At 40.9% G+C, this 23,361-nt stretch overlaps 2 protein-coding genes across 4 annotated transcripts in view; both read left to right on the top strand.

Moving 5' to 3' along the window:
• LOC147011095 (uncharacterized) overlaps window positions 1–21,386 on the top strand; it is a 41,540-nt gene extending 20,154 nt beyond the window's left edge. For 2 of the 3 annotated variants that reach the window (XM_085859844.1, XM_085859845.1), the window contains exons 3-4: window positions 698–782; window positions 1,177–10,470. In XM_085859844.1, the coding sequence (XP_085715970.1) occupies window positions 698–782; window positions 1,177–1,209 (118 nt within the window). In that variant the 3' untranslated portion in view covers window positions 1,210–10,470. The other variant, XM_085859846.1, reaches the window with a different exon arrangement.
• The window catches only part of LOC147011094 (uncharacterized), a 45,999-nt gene continuing 43,800 nt past the window's right edge, over window positions 21,163–23,361 (top strand). The window contains exon 1 of the mRNA XM_085859843.1: window positions 21,163–23,236. Coding sequence (XP_085715969.1) covers window positions 21,373–23,236 — 1,864 coding nt within the window. The 5' untranslated portion in view covers window positions 21,163–21,372. The remainder of the gene's footprint in view (window positions 23,237–23,361) is intronic.

The following is a 23,361-nucleotide window of genomic DNA, read 5'->3' as shown; positions in this document are numbered from 1 at the left end:
CCTTTTAATTATTTTATTTAATTGTTTATTTTTATTATTAATTATTACCGAACTCTCTATATCTCTATCTCTCCTCTGCCCACCGAAGGGGGAAATGAGGTTATGTTTTCACCTCCGTCTGTGTCTGTCTGTTTGTTTTTGTGCAGGATATCTCAAAAAGTTGTGGACAGGTTGGGTGTGTGACAAGGATGAACTGATTCGATTTTGGTGAAGATCCGGATCCCGATCTGGATATGATAATTTTTTATTAATTTTTAAAGTGATTCTTCACCATTGAGAGATAGGGCCAAAACTGATACATGTAATGAGGTCAAAAAGTTGTGGACAGATTATGACAAAACTTGGTGGATGAGTTGGTTAGGTGACGAGAACAAGCCGATTAGATTTTAGTTCAGATGCAGATCCGGCCTATCAGTGGGATACAAAACTTAAACTGTTCAGCCTGGTGGAAGTACACACTCTACCGTATACTGTTCTAGTATATTTTTGTGAAATGTTCAAAAGGTGCGATTTTTTTTTTTGTTCAAAATTGATGAAATGATCTTCTGAGTCAAATAATGTGTTTTTTTTAATGGAGTATGCATTCTTTTCACGAAACCCATGCATCACGTAGATTGTGTTTCATCATTCATAAACTTTTGTCAGGGCAGCATTTAAATTTCTTGCTTCTTTCGTGTCACTTGTACCCTGTTGGCAGACCATGGCGAGTAAGTCGCATGCAGTCAACCCTGGCTTCATTTTTTCCAAATCCCCACAATCAAAGTTTGTGCCCACAGCTTCCGGTAAGACTGCACCCAAACATTACATATTTTTAAATCTTGGCTAATAGCTTCATCCACCGCATTCGCTGCACAGTCTGCACTTAATGTTCCAAGTAATGCTGCGCCGGTCGAATAAAATCAACAGAACGTTGCCCAAAGTATGTGAAGCAAGGAGAGGCTGTTGTTCCAGGCAAAACCTGGTGTTGGAGCAAAAAGGAAAAGTTAACGCCTGAAACATCAGCTTCTCCTTGCTTCCCACGGTGGTTAGCATACTTCAACCAACGTCCTGTTGATTATATCCATTATCCATAGATGGACAATGGCCTTCACAATCAAGACTAATTTTCCAATGGGTTATCTGCACTTTATTTTGGATAATTTTCTCCCCCTTTATTTATTCCCTCCACCACCGAAGGTTGATGGAGGTTATGTTTTCATCCCTGTCTGATTGTCTGAAAAGGATATCTCGAAAAGTTGCGGACGGATTCAGACGAAACTTGGGGGATGCGTTGGGTGTGTGTGACAAGGAAGAATTGATTCAATTTTGGTGAAGATCCGAATCCAAGAGTTGTTGGTTTTTTTAATCTTCCAAGTGATTCTTCACTATTGAGAACTAGGGCTAAAAACAATATAGAGCATGAATAGTAAGCTCACATCATGAAAGTCTCACCCTGATAATCTTAGTAATGAAGATCATCCAGGTAATGAAAATTTTGCATGATTTCCATCAGAGTGAAATCTCACATGACTTCATGCAAAAACAAACATTTGAGATTTTTATGCAATTTCCTATCATCCTATCCAATTTATGCTATGCGACTCGTCTTTGTACCTCACGTCAACTGCGGGCACAAACCAGATAGCTTCACCTCCAACCTCTCAACTGTCATGCTTCCGCGAGTCCCTCTTCTATGAATTAGGAAACTATGAAGAAGAGGAGAAAGGTACTAAAGATCTGTAAAGAAATGCTGGGGTAGCTGCGTGATTCACCTTGCATTGGTGAGGTTTGAAAGAGCATGAAGGTACACTAGCTTTACTGGATATGCTCGCACGAGCACTTTTGGAGAATCTCATCTTCTTATCACAGGTGAAACAGGGAACAACTGTAGCTTCACCAATTCCACTGGCGGATGGTGTTGGTTTCGAGAACGCCATGGGATCGGCTCAACAATTACAGCAGGTGAAGTAGGTCGCCCAATGAGTCCCCTGCTTACATCAATCGGCAAGAGGATATAGTCGAGAAATCTAAATCTCCTCACTGAACCCACAGAGTGGATGAAACTGGGTTATTGTATGATGTTGCTAACCAAAAAAAACCATTGTGATATCCAGCAAAGGGGAATATCACGCGATGAGAGCAAAACATCCATCATATCTCAATCCCAGTGCATGTACTCACTTCGGCAGTGCATGTGCAAAAACAGAGGTGACTTTGTATTGTCACTTTCATTTATTCCTTAGGCCATTGTTTAAAATGGCTATCTCAATTCTCATATTCAACATGAGGTGCTATAACCACATTACATCCAGGGAAACAATGCATGGAATCAACGGAATGTTAATTGAGGTATGCTAACCGCCATTGAAAGCAAGGGGAAACTGACGTTTCAGGTGTTAACCCTTTGTCTGAACAAAATATATCTAAACAGTAAAGGTTTTTTTTTTCTTGGTATTATTTAATGCAATTTTAATGTCAATTTTCCTTGTTATGCTTATTATACCCATATCTACCTGTCTATTGAACACCTGATGATTTGCTCTCTACTATAACTCTGCCTTCCGACTCGGTGGAACTTCAAACGTGGATGTCCAAGAGCTTTCTCAAACCTTATCCTGTAAAGACTAATTCATTCATCTCCAGTTCTTAATACTGTATGATAAACTCGACAATTTCTTATATCCAGGCATATTGCAAAAAAAAAAAACTACAAATCTATTTCCTTTCATCTTTATAATAACTAACAAAAGGATCCCGTGAAATGGCAATTAGTAAATAATGAATGTGATTATTCATCAATTAGACATTGACTAGTTTACATATCTGGGATCAATGGTTACCATAACGAGAGGGGGAAATGTGGATGATGAAACGGGGGACACATTACAATGGACACAAAAGGCAAGGGTTGTATTCATGCGAGACTTAAGGAAATTTTGAAATCACAGAAGTATAACACCTTCTGTGATTCGAAGCTGAGGTTCTTTGACAGCGCGACATGAAGTCAGTCTTCCTATTTGGATGTGAATCTTGGAAAAAAAAATCTCCAAAGAAATAGCAAACTGGAGTCTTTCATCTGCAGTAGCTATAAGAAAATCTTGAGAATCTTCTGGACTGACATGGCTAGAAAGAAAGAGGTTGAAAGGTTAACAGGAAGGAGAAAAAAAACATCATAGAAGAGATCAAAATTGAATGGATTTGTCATGTGTTACGCATTGATGATGAAGATGTACTGAAAACAACAATATGCTGGGAACCCGAAGGAAAGAAAAGGGTTGGACGGACAAGAGAGAGTTGGTGACGTTCCGTCGAGAAGGAAATGAAAGGATTGAAGGTCACCTGGAATAAATTCATAATGTGGACCCAAGACCGACAAAAGTGGAGAAAGTTCTTAAGAGGTCCCACAAGCCAGGCAGCATTAATTGGATAATAAGCAAGCAAGAATGTGATTACCGGGGATACACACCAGGTTTTTTTTTTGATGTTGATGTATTATTGACCCCGTTGACCCTCGTGCCCAGGATGGAAGTTTAGGTTTATTAATGTCATGAAGAAACCAATGTTGATGTGGGCATGGCCTTTAGAAGATGAATTCGGTGATGCCTGATCGATGTGTATATTTCAAAGCCGAGATAGTTTCAATTGTCGGTGTGGTGCAGGAGTGCTGCTGGGAGAACAACATTTTTTGGCAAATGTGTGTTATCGCGGACCCCGAGAGTCACTGATCTCAGGAAATCCTGTTGCATGTGATCAAGGGATGTGCAGTCGTCCGTAGGAAAACACAGGTTTTCCCAGGTGAAGGCCGACCCTTTGTTGTGTTTGTCCTTGGACCTTATTTTATTGTCTGGGTAAATGCTGGTCGAATTGGGACCTGTTGGCGATGTTGCGGAAATGGTACAATCGAAATTTTGGAAACGGCGAAGAGACAAATTACTCGTTTAAAGAAACTGAAAAAGAAAAAAAAAGCATTCGCCAAATGATCGCACAGTGTACAGTTAATTGTGATTAATTTTGTTGTTTATTTAAATCATATTTGTCACAAGGTCAGCACTCGGGCAGATATAGTGAATAATTTGTTTGCACGAGCAAAACCGACACTGATGTAGGAAAGATGGTGCAGAGAGGGATGACTCCATTTTGTTTTTGTTAAAGAAGAAGAATAAGAAGAACATATAGAGTAGGGTGCCCACTCATAAATAAGCAAAGCCATAAATACATGGACATGAAGGAAAAATAGTTGTGCAGCATTTATGTGATTGATTTACGTTCAGACTTTTCTGTTCCGCGCGACATCCATCCATCCATCCATCCATCCATCCATCCATCCATCCATCCATTGGGACCGTACTCTGTGCAGAGCGTTGGTGTTGCCTCGGCATTCTCCTTGGCTATCGGACACTCGCTCAGCTCACCGAGAGTGGCTGTATTTCATATTATAAGTGGTGAAACCTCTTCAATATTTGGATGTGTTCTTCCTTCCATCTGTCCATCCGTCCATCAAAATGAAGAAGAAGAACCTTTCTAACCCACCATGTTTAATTCTAAAGGGTTCTAAAGGGTTCTAAAGGGTAATTATAAAGGGTAATTATAAATGGCTCTAAAGGGTAAAACTAAAGGGTTCTAAAGGGTATTACAAAAGGATAATCCTTAAGGGTAATTCTGAAGGGTTCTAAAGGGTAATACCAAAGGGTTATAAGGGGTTTTAATGGATAAATACTAAAGGGTAATTCTAAAGGATTCTAAAGGGTAATTATGGAGGGTTCGAAAGGGTAATACGAAAGGGTTATTCAAAAGGGCTCGAAAGGGTTCCAAAGGGTTCTAAAGTGTAATTATAAATGGTTTGAAAGCGTAATTCTAAAGGGTTCTAAAGAAAAATACTGAAGGGTAATTCTAAAGGGTAAAACTACAGGGTTCTAAAGGATAATCCTAAAGGATAATTCTGAAGGGTTCTAAAGGGTATTACTAAAGGATAATCCTAAAGGGTAATTCTAAAGGATAATCCGAAAGGGTGATTCTAAAGGGTTCTAAAGGATAATCCTAAAGGGTAATACTAAAGGGTTATAAAGAATAATACTAAAGGATAATTCTGAACGGTTCTAAAGGGTAATTGTAAATGGTAATTCTGAAGGGTTTGAAAGGGTAATACTAAAGGATAATACTAAAGCGTTATAAAGGGTACTGAAGGATAATTCTGAAGGATTTGAAAGGGTAATTGTAAATGGTAATTCTGAAGGGTTCGAAAGGGTAATACTAAAGGATAATACTAAAGCGTTATAAAGGGTACTGAAGGGTAATTCTGAAGGATTTGAAAGGGTAATTGTAAATGGTAATTCTGAAGGGTTCGAAAGGGTAATACCAAAGGGTTATTCCGAAGGGTTCCAAAGGGTAATTTTGAAAGGTTCTAAAGAGTAATTGTAAAGGGTTCTAAAGGGTAATTGTAAAGGGTTCCAAAGGCTAATTGTAAAGGGTTCGAAAGGGTAATACTAAAGGATAATCCTACAGGGTAATTCAGAAGGGTTGTAAAGGGTAATACTAAAGGATAATACTAAAGTGTTATAAAGGGTTATATAGGGTAATTCTGAAGGGTTCTAAAGGTTAATTGTAAATGGTAATTCTGAAGGGTTCGAAAGGGTAATACGAAAGGGTTATTCTAAAGGGTTCCAAAGGATAATTCTGAAAGGTTCTAAAAGGTAATTGTAAGGGGTTCTAAAGGGTAATTGTAAAGGGTTCTAAAGGGTAATTGTAAAGGGTTCTAAAGAGTAATTGTAAAGGGTTCTAAAGGGTAATTCTGTAAGGTTCTAAAGGGTAATTGTAATGAGTTCCAAAGGGTAATTCTGGATGGTTCTAAAGGGTAATTCTGACAGGTTCTAAAGGGTAATTGTAAATGGTAATTCTGAAGGTTTCGAAAGGGTAATACGAAAGGGTTATTCTAATGCGTTCCAAAGGGTAATTCTGAAAGGTTCTAAAGCTTAATTGTAAAGGGTTCTAAAGGGTAATTGTAATGGGTTCTAAAGGGTAATTGTAACGGGTTCTAAAGGGTAATTGTGAAGGGTTCTAAAGGGTAATTGTAAAGGGTTCTAAAGGATAATTCTGAAAGGTTATAAAGGGTAGTTGTAATGGGTTCTAAAGGGTAATTGTAACGGGTTCTAAAGGGTAATTGTGAAGGGTTCTAAAGGGTAATTGTAAAGGGTTCTAAAGGATAATTCTGAAAGGTTATAAAGGGGAGTTGTAATGGGTTCCAAAGGGTAATTCTGACAGGTAATAAAGGGTAGTTGTAATGGGTTCTAAAGGGTAATTGTAAAGTGTTCTAAAGGGTAATTGTAAAGGGTTCTAAAGGGTAATTGTGAAGGGTTTCAAAGGGTAATTGTAAAGGGTTATAAAGGGTAATTGTAAAGGGTTCTAAAGGGTAATTGTAAAGGGTTCTAAAGGGTAATTGTAGAGGGTTCTAAAGGGTAATTCTGAAAGGTTATAACGGGTAGTTGTAATGGGTTCCAAAGGGTAATTCTGACAGGTAATAAAGGGTTCCAAAGGGTAATTTTGAAGGGTTCGAAAGGGTAATTGCAATGGGTAATTCTAAGGGGATACAAGTCTGAAGACGACGATGGTTCACGGGCGGTATTTGACGATGTAGATTGTTTCAGAAGTCAAGGATGAGACAATGTGATAATGTTTGACCAAGTTATAAAAATGAACATGATGTGGTACGAGTGACAGGTTATTAGCTGCAAAATGTCGAAAACCCGGTTTCGTTCAACAACTTTCAAAATTTGAGCTTTTCATAACCTTTGAAGGTCACAAAACAATGTTGTGGACATTAAAATAAGGAAACAGGATACGTGCTATAGCTTATTGGAGTTAGTTCTTCGAAGAAGGTCGAAAACCCGGTTCGATTCCCACAACTTTGAAAATTTGACCTTTGTGAACTTTAAAGGTCAAAGGTCAAGGATTATGACCTTTGGTGCAAAACTTCCACTGGAACATTCCAGGAACAATATTACATCATATAGGCTATATGGCATTTCACACTCCTCGGATTATCCATACTTTGATGAAATCAGCATAAAAACAAACTTGAAGGGGGCGCCATGGGCAAGGTGTTTGAGATAGAGCAAAATGGTTTCAAGACTTTAGGTGGGGAATGACCTCAAGATTATGCATAAAAAATATTGTCATCCTAGCTCTCAAAGTTTGGGCGGTCGTATGATTTTTATGTCAAAATTCGAAATTTTCTAAGTTTGTGACCTTGTGACCATGACCTTGGGACGAAATTGAAAAATCGAGCTCTGTGGGGCTATGCAGGTGCCAATGGGCTAACCAAATACTGAAACCCCTGCCAGATTTAACAAACCCCCGAGGAGAAGATGCAAATTGAAATCGGCTACCCCCTAAAAACACGTTTTTGGGGCGTGGCTCTGCCCATAATGGTCGCACCATGCCCATTCTCAGGAAAACACAACTAGATCATGATATAAACCTCCCACCAAAATTTTAACAGGATCGGATCAAAACCCACAGAGCTATGCTCGGGACAGACAGATATACAGACACAGACAGACATACAGACAGACATACAGACACAGACAGACATACAGACAGACAGACAGAAAGACAGACAGACACACAACAATAACGAATATAGTGGTCACTTATTTTTCTCGTGAAAATATGTTTTCACTTTTTTCGTGAACCAATTATTTTTTTCGTGAAAATAGTTTTTTCACTTTTTTCGTGAACCAATTATTTTTTTCGTGAGAATATTTTTTCACTTTTTTCGTGAACCAATAAAGAGTAATTCTCAAGGGTTCTAAAGAGTAATTGTGGTGTGTTTTGTTCGTTTCTCGGCTTTGCCTATTTCATATTAAAAATGCCAAAATGAATCACTTCCTTCAGACTGAACTGCAGTAAAAAAAAAAAAATTGTTAAATATATAAATTTGATTAAGAATTGCAAACCTTTTTAATTGTAACAGTAATCGTCCTCGTGTAAAAAGAGTTTTTCACATTATATTTGGTGCAAACACACGTGCAGTCTAAGCTCTCTGGCAAGATGGCAAGGTGCAGAAGCTGTTGAATTGCTACATGTTTAAATCTGAGGACAACTGAAACCCAAATTCGTGCTCTCATAACTTTTCACTTGGATTACTACAATTCTACTCTCGGTGGATTTACTTGTCTCTTCTCTCAAGCCCCTTACAACGTACGCATAACATGGCAGGCCAGGCTTTGTAGCTCAAGCCCAGACATCTGATAATTTCACTTTAATCCTTAAATCTCTTCACTGGCTTACAGTGCATACACACATTGATTTGAAAATATAGTTTACAAACTTTTAAAACTTAAAATAAACTTGCTCCTGTCTAAATTTCTGATTTACTCACACCTTACACATCGGAAAGTACACTATGGCCCGAAAGTTTGAATTTCCTGGTAATCCCTCATACAAGGAGAAAGACATTTACTACATGCTCCTAAACTTTGGAATTTGTTGCCTTTTCAGTTTCCCACAGCCATCTCAATTAAGGTTTTATTAAATCCCTTAAAATCCCATCTTTTTACAGTTGCTTTTTGTTAATTAAGCCTCCCCCTATACTTCCACAGCATTGGGGGGGGGGGTCAAAACGACACGTAGCATGATATTTCAAAAGCGTTTTGGGCCAGATATGTTGTCCTGGATCAGGCATTGCGTGGTGGAGCGATGCACTCCACAGAGCGCCCTTTTAGCTTATTGCTGTTGGTGGGTTTGTTTCTATGATCACCACCCCGAATTTTTAGGTACGACAGAGTTTATTAATCCCTGATGAACACTAAACCACCATTTAGGAAAAGCAAAAAAAATTCCCTGCACTCCCAGTTCTCCAAATTTCCAAACTGTATCAATTTCTGAGCTGTGTCTTGGAGCTCACGGGAACTTTCGCAATGAAATTTTGCATCAATGTTGTGAATATAATTATCAACAATCCTCTTGAAGAAGTTCTTTCATTCAAGATTCTGGGTCTCACTATCTGCCATGATTTTTCCAGGGAAATCCACATATTTCCATGATGGCCTCCAAAGATATCTTTAAAATTTATGGACGGATTCAGACGAAACTTGATGGACACGTTGGTGTGTGGTAAGGACGAATTGATTCGATTTTGGTGAAGATCCAGATCCGGATCTGGATAGAAGAATTATTTAATTTTCAAAGTGATTCTTCACCATTGAGAGATCGGGCCAAAAATGACACGTAACATGATATTTCAAAAATGTTTTGGGCCAGATATGTTGTCCTGGATTGGGCATTGCGTGGTGGAGCGATGCGCTCCACAGAGTGCCCTTTTAGTTCATTACTGTAATATTTCCATAAAGATCTCTTATTTGCATGCCATTTGGGGGATTGGTGTTTGAATAATATAAACCAGGCCTGTGGTTCACCATTTGCCTCTATTTTCAGCATCATGCTGTATCTTCCTGTTTTGGGGTCTACGCTATAGCTAACGTATCGGACCCCAAATGTTCTTGTGGATCAGGCATTACGTAGCGGAGGTATGCGCTCCACCGAGTGCCCTTCTAGTTATTAAACTGTATTTTACAGTTTTTGTGGGAATTCAGATTTTATCTGTAAGTTAAAAGCGCTTTATAAGAAACCGATATGATCGATTTGTTGATTTATCGACATGATTTAAAACGATCCCTGTGTTTTCTTCCTTCAATCAATGGCATCAAAGCTCACATTGCTTAGTCGGTATATTTGCTTCTGGTTGAACTCGAACCAATGAAAATTATCAGCCGTGTGCGTGCGTGCGTGCGTGCGTGCGTCTGTGTGTATGTGTTTGTGAAACAAAAAAAATCCTACCACAATAACTTGTAAACCACCAAAGGGATTTCAACGAGACAGTACAAGTATGGGCTGTAATCCAAAGATAAACTGATTCTGTTTTGGGGCAACAGGTCAAAGGTCATATGCCCTTTGGAAATCCTTTCGCAGACCATAACTCAAGTTAGTAGCATCTGATCTTTGTTCATATGCAGCACGATGCTGTGGGGTTGCATTACCAGCTGGGGGTGCAGCTGTGCCGCTGATGCAGTGCCCTCTGCTAATTAGGGCAAGAATTTGGAATTTGTTCAGGGTGCTCGTGATAGCTTGCCTACTCTTTGCGGCGGACACCGTGAGATGTTTAACATCCACCAACGGATGCTGGCAGACGGGACGCCACTTCATGTCCATCTGGGAGAGCGCACACACATTGATGAATCACCCTGTCTGTGAAACACTAGGATGACAGTTCATAGCTGTTCAGGATTCAGCATCTGATTCCTGGTTTTGTGATGTTTTTTCTTTCTCTTATTCCTCAAAATCACTTATTGTCCTTCCCTCCCTCTCTCACTCTATCTCACTCACTCTCTTTCTCGTTACACACACACATACGCACACTCATCTGACCTTTATTTAAATTCATGTGACTTTTTAACTTGGGTGAAAGTATTATATATCCATCGACACATTTGTGTGAAATTCCATTTCCTAGTGACATCGTGCAGCATTTCCCCAGAGACGGGAACATTTGCTCTCCTCGAATGTTGAAACCAAGGGAGGTGAAGCCTCCACCAGTCTACAACAGTATGCAATTACAATGGAGAGGGGCACTGCATCTCGAAGTACTGTGTTTTGCTGGCTCGATGTTAACTTTATCGAGGATTTTTGAAACGCTAAGCAAATGCTCCATGAACAGAAGGAATCCATTCACCTTCTTGAGTTAACGATGAATTTTTTGAAATGACACCATGAAGAGGTAAAAATGTTCACAGCCAATCATGGACCGATCGATGCTCGATGGCAAAACTTGGTGACCTCGACACAATTTATCGATACATTTTTATTTATTTTATTTATTTGAGGCTTATCCCCGGTAACGCTTGCACATACATCATGTAGTATGGTAAAGGTAGGGTAAAGGCATGAGAAGATATCGGTGTATTTTTACATTAATTACAAGCATATTATTAACCTCCGCCATCGAAGATCGGAGGTTACTGTTTTCACCCCTTTCTGTTTGTTACCTTCGCAAACTTTGTTGCGAAGGTTATGTTTTGATCGCTGTGTATTTATTTATTTATTTGTGAATATGTGTGTTTGTTTGTTTGTTTGTTTGTTATTCGCATAACTCCAAAAGTATTGAACTGAATCGCAACAAATTTGGTGGGATGATTGATTATTATCCGAGGACCATTTGATTAGATTTGGGGAGCGATCGGGTAAAAGGTCAAGGTCAAGGTCATGAAAAGGTCAAAATCGTCTTTTTACCATAGCGTGGTCAATTTGTATCCAATTTGCATGCAACTAATGCCAAAATGTTCAGAATTCAATGCCCCATCTTGTGATATGTGACATGACACAATGACGTAATAACCCTTATTAGCGGTTGGGAGTCAAAGGTCAGGGGGGGTCACGACATTGCAAAATGTGCGGTTTGAGTCATAACACGGTCAATTCTTATCCGATTTGCATGAAACCAACACCAAAATGTTGACTGTTCTGTTCCCCACACTCTAATACCAATTACAAAATTAAGAGTACAAAGGTCAAGGTCGAGGTCATGAAAAGGTCAAAATCGTCATTTTGCCATAGTGCGGTCGATTTTTATCCAATTTGCATGCAACCAATGCCAAAATGTTGTGAATTCAATGCCCAATCTTGTGATATACGATATGACACAATGATGTCATTACCTTTGTTAGCGGTTTGGGTCAAAGGTCAGGGGGGGTCAACAACCTTTATAATCATAACGTGGTCAATTCTTATACAATTTGCATGTAAGCAGATTCAAAATGTTTAGAATTCAATTCCCTATCCTGTGATGTGTAATATTTGACAGTAACTTTATTGGTGAGTTTAAAGCATTGAGGGCGGGGGGGGGGGTGTCACTGAACTTACAAAATGTGCATACCTTAGTGGCACGTACGCACACTAAACAAAAAATGTTCCTTTTTATAAAATAGGAGCCAGCTGACGTATTACTTTTGGATCGCGCAACCACAACCAGCTGATGTCCACCATTCTAAAAAAAAGCACGATCACTTGATGTGTGCTTCAAATGTGTCATTCTTATGTCCCATGATGCTTTCGGGTGCTGGTGCAATTTGAAGATATAAAAAAATAAAAGATATGCACATTTTACAGTTGTAAGGATGCAGGTAATAAAAACGGATTAGCAGGCAAAAAGATAGTTCTCTCCATGCAAACCAATGGGACTTTGGCACCAGGAGAGGCGTATTTCACAACTTATAGTTCTATTTATCGATAGTACTTCAACCCCCTATCGTGCAACGAGCTCATGTCATACGCTCTACATATAGTACACACAGCTGAATTCGTACTTTCAGATGTCATACTTTCTGAAAATGGATGTTTGCTTGTTCACAATAAATAACTTATTTAGTAAAACAGAAGCTCGTGTGTGCTAAATGCCCCTAAAATGCCAGAAAATAATTTCTTATAATGTGACCAGTTGTCATCAGATTGACTTGACACCGACACCCAAAAAGGTCAGGGAGTTCATACAGAAATTGTTCAATGTACGTGAATCAGTGTCAAACAGCACGAAATTTAATGTTTTTAAGCCATCATTACACATATGAGATGGCAGATGTGGTATGGGATTAAATACCCTCACAATCAACGGTTTCTGGGAAGGGGGGGGGCAAAATGTAGCGTTGGCGAAGTTATGCGCTCGACTGAGTGCCCGTTCTAGTCTGTTTGTTATCTTGCCAAAACGAAGTTCTTGCAAGATATGTTAGTCAGCTTGTATGTTTTTTGTTTGTTTGTTTGTTTGTCTGTAATCACGTATCGATCACTGCACAGCACAGTTATCATTGGAAATTTTTGTAACTTCGCATATCAGAGGTCCCTTTCAGCGCATAAAATTTTCAAGGTCAAGGTCACTGTCGCAAATCAGGGGAGTCGACGAAACCCTTATTTTTTGAGTAATTTTGATCGGATCGTCTTCAAACTTCATGGGAATATAGTTCATGGTCTGGCGCTCAGCTGATTAATTTTTGGTGGCGATCAGCCTTGACCTTCATGGTTAGTGCTGGAGGTCGAAGGTTTTGACCCCAAGGTCAAATTTGGAAATCTTAGATACCATATCGAGTAAGACCTCATATGAAAGCGCTTGATAAGTGCTTTCCAGATCTGTCAAAAGTTTGACGCCATGACGCCATTTGATGACGTCATGACTAAAATACGGATTTTTCATGAAAATTTTATTTCCTCAGTTCTCATCAAAATCTCTTGATATTTCATGCACAACGGTCCTGGAGAGATACCATTAACCGTACGAAAATATAAAGGTCAAGGTCACAAAAAGGTCAAGCATCAAGGTCGACGAAACCCTTATTTTTTGAGTAACTTTAATCGAATAAATAAGTCACTCATGTTCACATTTTGGCAAGATACTGGTCACCCTGGGGGTGACATTGGTTTTTTTGTTTGTTTGTTTGTTTGTTTGTGAACAGTATTACGGAAAAACTCCTCGACAGATTTCGACGAAACTTGGTGGGGGGATTAGGTATGGTCCAATGATCATGCCATTAGATTTTGGACGTGGTCCAAAATCCAATATGGCCGCTATGGCGGCCATTTTGAAAAAATATTTGAATTTTTTTTTTTTGCATTTCTACATGTTTTAAGTGATTTCCAACCCCCCCCCAAAAAAAAATTGTTGGAGAAAAAAAAATTTTGCAACTTTTTTTTCAACAAAATTTCGATTTTTATTTTTTTTATTTTTTTTGCTTTTCTACATGTTATAAGTGATTTCCAACAAAAAACATGCCAAAATTATAATTGCGGCTGATTTTGGAACTTCAGGTGGATATACCCACGTAAAATAAATTTCTGTCTCAAGGAATCTATGGACCATTATGACGAATGAATTGAGTATGTAAAAGTTAAAAGTAAAAGGGAAAGTTGCAAACTATAACTCTGTGAGCACTGTTGACGTCAAATTGAATGAATAGGATATCAGGTTCACTTAAGTGACCCAGCAGTATTGGCGGCAGAGGTTTTGCACTCTACCGAGTGCTCCCCCTCCAGTTAAGTAAGTAATTGACAAATCAACATAGCATATGGGATTTGAACTTGAGTTCCCAGCAGCACTCATTCATTGCGCAACAGCAATTGTTTTTAATGAAAGGAGTACCACTAGTAGCCGGATAGCTGAGAGGTGGAGGTATGTGCACTCACCTCTGTGCTGTCTATCTTGGGTTCTAATGTCGACCTAACCATAAACTGTCACCCTGGTGTTTCCCGGAGAAGGTTTTTGCATCAATGTGTGCGTGCCGTTCATCAGATGGACATTAAACTGCATGTCCTGTTTGCTGGTATTACTTGTTGGACGTTCAACATGCCATGGTGTCCTTCACGGAGAGTCGGTGAGTTGTCATCACACCTTTGAAAACAAATTGCAAATCCCTGCCAGGACTGCAGTCAGCAAATGCTTTGGTCTTCTTGGAGGCACACACACTCTCTCTCACCAGACTCAGCAGACTCAGCAGACTCACTGGCATAATGGTTCGAGTGTCTGCTCTGAGTCTGATAGATCAGTGGTTTGAACCCTGACCTAGTCATCCCAAAGACTTTTAAAATGGTACGTGCTGCTTACTTGCTTGAAGCTCAACATTAGAAAGGATTGAGCACAGACAAACAACCATAGGTTGTCAGGCATTGTGTAAGCCTCATGACCTCCTCCTGTGTTGAATTCTATTGTAAGGAAACTCGTATTAAAGGCGCACACGAACCCCCCTGCTGGAATCGCACTACAACAGCAGTTGATCTTTGTACAAATAGGAAGTTTACTTTTCATCAGTTCCAATTTGTTAGTACAGGGTGATTTATTTATTTATTTGAGAACCCAAAAGAATTCCCAGACACTAAAAACCACATCAGTTCGGAACCTAATATTTTGCGTAAATGGAGCCTAATGTTACAGAAAGACGCGACATGATCCACACAATTGATAACCTGAAATGAAGTGCCGAAGGTGTCCACCAACATGTTGCAGGTACAAATTCATTCTTCACAGCATGCTGTCCGACACGGAGTGTAGCGTTTCTTGGGGAATATTGCTGATTGTGTCACTGATTGTTGCTTTAAATTCACCCAGAGTGTGTGGATTTGACGCTTACCACAAAAAGATGTATCCTTCAAATATCTCGTCAAAAAGAAATCTGGCATCACAAGATCTGGAGATGGAGGTGGCCAGTATGACTTGGACACTACACGGTCACCAAAGAGTAGCCTAAGTTAGTCCGTGCTGTATCACGAAGTGTGACTCGTGGCACCATCTTGCTGAAACCATCCTCGGTTGATTTTGTCTTCTGTAAGGTGCCCAGGAAACTCATGGATTATGGTTGATGTAACGTTCTGAGGTTACTGTTTCTGAGAAGAAAATTGGACTAGTAATTCTTTGCCGACTTTCAGCACACCAAGCACCAATTTTTGCGGAATGGTGGAATGGCCTTTCGTGCATTGCATAAGGTTGTTCACTTAGCCATAAACGAGTGTTTTATGAATTTAAATGCCCAGAAAGATGAAACCGTGCTTCGTCTGTGAAACACATGACATCCAAAACATTTGTCTTGTTCTCTTACCATCCTCCGGAGCCGCTCACAGTCGGCTACACGTTTCTCTTTATCTGGCTCCAGTAACTGATGCACTGCATGAATTTTGTCGGGATAAAGTTTGGAGTGTCTTGACCGCCTTCCTTGCGCTGGAATATAAACAATGAGCTTGTTGTGCTAAACGTTTCAGAGATTTCTTCGGGCTTGCTTCCCTTCTTTCCCGCACTTCATCCACTTTATCTGGTGTTACAACACTTGGCTGACGCATGGGCTTTTTAGCTTTCACGCAGCCTGTTTCTCTGAACGGCTTCACCAGTTTCCATAATCACTGGTTTTGAACTAATCATTTTTCCCCACACTACTATCAGGCTCTTGGACCGCCCCTTCGGGACGAGTGGTGAGGAAGGCTTTAACGGAAGAGTTAAACGACGCTTCTCTGCTTGGCAACTCGATATGTACACCGTCGTGGAAATGACTCACGGACTTGAGTTTCACTGGAGTGAAACTAAAGTTCACTGGAGTAAAACCACATTCGCAGCCGTATCTTCAGCGACGCATTTCCTCTCTTGACTCACGAAGCTTCGTACCATGTGCCAGGTCACGGCCCTACCTTTTGTGGGTTTTCACTCCTAACAACTGCTGAACTACTATCAGCGAAACCCTTTTGGTGAGCAGCTTATTCCCACGGGCATTGGACATTTATGGCACCAGAGTCACCGAATGGATCATATTAGTTTGTGGACACGACGCCGAATTGGCCCAATGGTGATACGCCATTTCTTGCTTCTTATTGAACTTGTGACTGTATTCAACCACATTCAAGCTTGACAGCTTATGGGACAATGCTCCGACTGGACAAAGTTATCAACCTTGAGCACTGATTACAAGTCCATAACTCGATTTTATATCAATATTTTGTCAATTTGAGTTGGTGAGAGATTTAGCAAATTGTGTTTTTCCAATCAAATACTACCAGCGATCATTTGCAATGTGCTTTGTGCCGAGGACAGAGTTTCTCCGGGTCTCTGTTTAAAATCAAGAACAAATGGCAGTGGTTGATATTTGTGGACCGTTGGACTGAGGGTCCAATTGGTTTTATGTTTTCAAACAATGCAAGCGCTCCCCTTTATTATTTCCTGATAACGGATTTCATGACGGGTGATCGGCCGACACAGAGCCGAGACATCCATTCTGCATTAGTTGCTTTGTTTCCCTTTCACGTGCTAGGCACGGATATTAGAACAGGATTTGGCAGCCCTTTTATAACCTCCGCCACTGAAGGTGGACGAAGGTTATGTTGTCACCCCTGTCTGCCTGTTTGTCCGTCTCTGTCTGTCTGTTAGCAGGATATCTCAAAAAGTTGTGGACGGATTCGGACGAAACTTGGCGGACAGGTTGGGAGTGTGACAATGAAAAATTGATTGTTCTTCAAATGTTGGTGTCCTGTAAACCATGTGGAGAACAACGTGCTTTTTAACTCACAAACACGATTGAGGGTCAGTAGTCGATTGCGCGGTCGCTTATGTCAAAGTCGTCAAAAAACAAATTGTCTGACACAATTTGAACATTATATAAGGCTCTGAAAGCAGAGGTATTTCATCAACAGATAAATCCTTACTAGTGTGTGTGTGTGTGTGTGTGTGTGTGTGTGTGTGTGTGCGTGCGTGTGTCCGTCCTCCATAACTCCAAAACCATGTAACGCAGTGGCCTCAAACTTTGTGTGCTTTCATAAAGGAACTCCAAAGTAGTGTAAGGATGAAAATTGGGCGTTTTGGTAAAATTTAAACATCCCTTTCAAAGATAACTAATGGCTAACACCTTTACCTTGGAAACACGATGTACTCTCATGGAATAATGAAAGTTTTTAATCCAAATATGATTTCCGATTTGAAGATCGGATCTCCTGGATTAAATAAGAGTCGAAATCTGGAATGAAATCTGGAAATGTTAAGAAATTACCGATTTCTTATAACTAAGCGTATTTATTTAAGGAAGGGCACATATAGTACTGCAGCATAGCAAACCAATTGTTCAAATTTGCATAAAAGCACCAAAATTGGTTCACATGTAGAATAATGTATTCCGAGCAATTCTAGATATGGAGCCACCCGAGATTTTGCCTCGGTCAGCTTTGGCTGACAAGATATCAGGATATCAAGGCACAATTTCGGTGTATTTTTGTCTCGGTCTCGGATATCAAGGCACTATTTCCTTGTATCAAGGATATCAGGATATCAAGGCACAATTTCGTTGTATTTTTGTCTCAGTCTCGGATATCAAGGCACAATCTCGGTGTATCAAGGATATCAGGATATCAAGGCACATTTGGCTGACCAAGGCACAATATCGGGTGACTCCAGATCTAGAATTGTTCGGAATACATTATTCTACATGTGTACCAATTTTGGTGCTTTTATGCAAATTTGAACAATTGATCTGAAATATCAGACTACGCTGCTGGACTAATATGCTTCTCTATTCTCCATGTTTACACAAGAACATGTGAAATTGCCAAAGCATTACACTGAACTTTTTCTCCCGTTCCAACAATGATATTGAGTGAAGAAAAGATTAAGGGATATGCCCAAGTGTAACTTCATTGAGGGCAAATCAAACTATTTTAAAGCATCCTCACGAGCAGCGAGGGTGGCGGCCGCGGCTCGGTTCTCCATGCGGAAATCCTCAGAGTTTAGAAGCCAAAATAAATTCGAGGATTAGAATGAGTAAAGTGAACTACGATTTCAAGAGAGAATTGAAAAAACTGTTTTCAGTGGCTTCAAAGCAATGCATCCCTACTCAACGGCAGGATGGCCGAAAGGTACACACGCTCGCTCTGAGCGAGTATCTGGCCTGGGTCCAAAACTCAACACATCTATAAACTGTCGTCCTGGTGTTTCACAGGCAGGGTGATTAATAAATGTGTGTGTGTTGTCCCTCGGATGGACATGAAACTGGGTGTCTCGTCTCCCACCGTTAGTTGGTGGATGTTAAAGATCCCATCAGTAACCTTCATGAAGAGTATGTAAGCTATCCCCAGCACCGTCAACAGTTTACAAATTCCTTCCCTAACCAATAGAGGGCGTTGTGATGCATACGAAAGAAAAAGAAGACTTTTCCAAGTTTGGTGGCAGGAGGGACACAGCGTTGCCTGGCAACACCGGGTGCTCCTGCTCATTCCTTAATACATGCAAAAATCATTGGAATTTGTACCGTACAGTGGACAGGTACAGCCAGTTTTGGAATCCAAGGCAAAAGTGTTTATTAAAGTCTGACAGCTGTTGTGTGTATTTTTTTCACAATTGACATCTTGTTTCTGTGAGTATGTATGGACGCCTGATTCAAAATTCTCATGCAGTGTTGACAACTTGAATGGGAGTTCTTACCTGGGAAGTCTTGGGCCTTCCTCAAAAAGAAGTTTTGAAATTTCTGATTCTGGAGACTTTCTGATCACCCCCACGTCGTGCGGCGATGAGTGGCTAGGAAGCAAAAGGTTTTGGTGTCGTGTTCCTATGGTCATCGGTGGTGAGTGCGATTGGAGGTTGTTGAATGTGCCGGAAAAAGATGGCAAAAGTAATGTGAGGCTACTCTGAGGCAGGGTTCCCATCGTGTGCTGCCTTTTTTGACTGCTGGTTGCATCATTGGTTGGGGGCATGGCTATGCCACTGATGCAGTGCCCCGATTACCAGTACCCTGGTACTCATTTCACCAACCTTGGAAGGATGACAGGCTGAGTCAACCCCCTGGTGTTAATTCAGTGGCAAAGAGGGCTCGAACTCAGGATCACTAGGATCCCAAGCCACCACCCTAACCGCGAAGCCAACAACAGGCTCAGCAGGGTTAAAGAATGAAGAATGAAGAATGGAATGACTTGAATTTCCTAAGAAAGGGCTGGCAGGGTGGTCTGGAGGTGCAGATATACTCACCTCGAAGCTGTCTAGCCTGGTTCGAATCCCGACCCAGCTATAAACTGTCATCCTGGTGTTTCCAAGGCAGGGTGATTCATCGATGTGTGAGCTGCCCCTCAGATGGATGTTAAACGGGTGTCCCCATCTGCAGGCTTTAGCCGGTGGACGTTAAAGATCCCACAGTGTCGTTTGCAAAAGAGTTGGTGAGCTATCTCCAGCACCATGAACAAATTACAAATTCCTGCCCTGACTACCTCGTTGAGTGACCAGACTTAGCCAGCTTGTTTGCGAAAGACTTTGACCAAAAACTTCCTCTGGCCCAAACCGCGCAACAATGTTGGAATAATTGTGGCTGTTCAAGAAGAAAAAAAAAATTTTTTTTTCTTCAAAAGAAAATGCTCTTCTTTCTTCCTTTCTTTTACTTTCCTGGTTCTTCTACATCTGTTTGATGACCTTCTCTTCTACTTGGGGTGCGACGGATTCCATTTGGTTTGAGTATGACTTCTGCTGGTTGTTCAATCCTTGCCGCCCCAGGCCCCTCTTGCTTGCTCATCTCAGCATCTGTGGAATGTTCTGCAAACAAGAGTTAATCCTTTCTTGTGTAATTAATCCTCACTCTGAGAAGTTTAAAAAAAAAATCAATTCCAGTACTGTACGTATTGCTTTAAGGCATAAAGACATATTTTTTTCCCCTTTTTCCTGAAGTCGAATACATTGATACCATCCAAGCAACTCGTCAAAGTTCATTCATCTGTTAAAGCAAGCTTGGAATCCTATTAAAGGGCTGGACGGTTGTAATCTGAAAAAGAACACCAATTTAAGGATTCTAATATTGTACTTTGTTCACTGAGCTCAGCGTAAGGAGATTTCTGATATTTGGAACCAAAGCAGTGCTCTATCTCCAACACACTCCACATCTCCAAGAACGTATCAGCTTTCTGGATAGCTGCGCAGCTATTTGACACCTGTCAGGTTGGCAGCTTGGAATTTACACGAAAACATTTGGCATTGCTGATCGTATGAAGGATAAAAAGGAAGTTTTGAGCTTGATTGGACCTTTTTTTTTAACTATCTTAGTGGTTGTTCGACAAAGTCCCCAAATGGATCTTTGGAATGTAGCTGTCGGACTCCTCCGCACAGATGTCTACGCGAGATAATGCGATATTCACATCCACAAGGACTGGAAATGAGAAAACATTTTATCATTATTATTTTTTCTTTAAAGGCAAAAATTATTCCAATTGTTTCATGAGATGATTTGATGTCCGACTATGTTGTTTCGAGGTGGAACGATAGCTCGCCGACTCTGCACAAAGGACAACGTGGAGATATTGAACATCCACCAGCTGATGCCGGCAGACAGGACGCCCAGTTTAACGTCCATCCCAGGGAGGGCACAGACACTGATTTAATCTCACCGCCTGTGAAACACCGATACATATCATGATATTTCAAAAAAATTCGTTGGGCCTGATATGTTCTACCGGATCAGGCATTGTGTTGCGGAGGTATGAGCTCTACAGAGTGCTGCACTTTTCGTTTTTAATGTTTCATGGGGAATAGTTGCTTCACCTATAAGTTAATCAGGGTTACCTGGAAGACAGGTCGAACTGGCTCTGCTACTCCCAACCTGGATTGGACCAGCCTCCAAAGCTTAGCCCATCCTTCTGATAGCTATAAGGTTACGTTCTTACAGCTGTTAGCTCTATTTGCAAGAAATTGCTTTGTCTGGCTGTCTCTCCATCCTGTACTCGTTTTCTTTTTTTTTAAGAGTGTACCTCTGATAGTAATTTCTTATCTGGTGCTTCATCTTCTTTAGTTTGTCTCTCCTCGTGCTCGCAGATTATCTCCGACTGTTTGCTCAGTAGTTTGGCGATTGTGCTGAAGTTGCAATGGGAGCACAACATTCTCAGCAACATCATGTGGGAGAAGATGGACAATATGTTGAGAATTCTGAGGGTGAACAAGGTGAAGGAAAAAGCCAGGAAGATGCGGACAGCTTTAAGAGTTTTCCAGGTGAGGTAGAAGGTGAACAGTCTCAAAAGCCAAGTGGAAAAGGCCTCTTGAAAGAAAACGCCAGTGAAGAAATGCTCAAAGTCTTGAAAGATGACTCGCATGTGAGACACACGAGCGGGGTTGACAGTTGGATGGGTAATGCGGAGGATGGAGTAAAGGATGCAGATCAAATGAAGACCAGTTCAGGAAAAATGCATGTGGAAGAGAAGGTAAGTATGAAAAAAGAGAAAGGGGTTTTTAGTCAAATGGAAGTTAAGGGAAACAGCAGAGATGAGGTCAAAAGTAGTGATAGGACGGAGGATGGAGATTTGGATGTGAGAGATCATGATAAAGTAAGCATGAAAAAGATTGGTGAGATGAGAACTTCGTTTTATAATTCGTTAGGTGATGATGAAGATGATGATGATGATGATGATGATGATGATGATGATGATGATGAACTCCAGGATGGCCATGCGATGATCCAGGATGGTGAAACACTCCAGGATAAGGATGGAAAGTCGATGAACCAGGGTAAGGATGGGAAGCTTCAGGGTAAGGATAGGCAACTCACTAACCAAGATAAGGAGGGAAGACTTCAAGGTAAGGATAGGCAACTGATGAGACAGGATAATGAGGGTAGCCGCCAGGGTAAGGATAAGCAACTGATGAGCCAGGATAAGTCGGGAAGACTTCAGGGTAAGGATGAGCAGTTTATGAGCAAGAGTAAGGATGGACAGCTGAAGAGCCAGGATAAGGATGGAACACTTCAGGGTAAGGATGAGCAGTTGATGAGCAAGAGTAAGGATGGACAGCTGAAGAGCCAGGGTAAGGATGAGCAGTTGATGAACAAGAGTAAGGATGGACAGCTGAAGAGCCAGGGTAAGGATGGAACACTTCAGGGAAAGGATGAGCAACTACCTCACCAAGATAAGAAGGGAAGACTTCAAGGTAAGGATAGGCAACTGATGAGGCAGGATAATGAGGGTAGCCTTCAGGGTAAGGATAAGCAACTGATGAGCCAGGATAAGTCGGGAAGACTTCAGGGTAAGGATGAGCAGTTGATGAGCAAGAGTAAAGATGGACAGCTGAAGAGCCAGGATAAGGAGAGAACACTTCAGGGTAAGGATGAGCAGTTGATGAGCGAGAGTAAGGATGGACAGCTGAAGAGCCAGGGTAAGGATGAGCAGTTGATGAGTAAGAGTAAGGACGGACAGCTGAAGAGCCAATATATGGATGGAAGACTTCAGGGTAAGGATGAGCAGTCGATGAGCAAGAGTCAGGACGGACAGCTGAAGAGCCAGGGTAAGGATGAGCAGTTGATGAGTAAGAGTAAGGACGGACAGCTGAAGAGCCAAGATACGGATGGAAGACTTCAGGGTAAGGATGAGCAGTCGATGAGCAAGAGTAAGGATGGACAGCTGAAGAGCCAAGATACGGATGGAAGACTTCAGGGTAAGGATGAGCAGTCGATGAGCAAGAGTAAGGATGGACAGCTGAAGAGCCAAGATACAGATGGAAAACCTCAGTATAAAGACAGGCAACTGATGAGCCAGGCTAAAAATGAAAGGCTTGAAAGAACAAAAATGGACTCCAAAGATGGCGACGATAGTCACAGCGGCTCCAAAACCATCGTGGAGAAGATTACTGCGTTTTTTAGTTCATTCGATGAAAAAGAAAAACCCAAAGACCAAGGTAAAGACGGCCAGCTTACGAGCCAGGGAGAGACTTCAAGTCATGAAAACAATGATGCTGAAGAAAGTGAGTATCTGAACTGGGATAAACGGGGAAAGGAATGTGGACATATTGTTGTAGCTCGACTAAAGCATGAGCAGTGATGATGAGATTGAAAAAAGAGATTGTCGTGATGAATGGAATGTCATCTT

Source organism: Eptatretus burgeri, chromosome 16, assembly GCF_056783735.1.
Source record: "Eptatretus burgeri isolate ZD-2024b chromosome 16, Ebu_testis_v1, whole genome shotgun sequence".
Lineage (NCBI taxonomy): Eukaryota > Metazoa > Chordata > Myxini > Myxiniformes > Myxinidae > Eptatretus > Eptatretus burgeri.
This window is presented reverse-complemented; position numbering and strand designations above follow the sequence as displayed.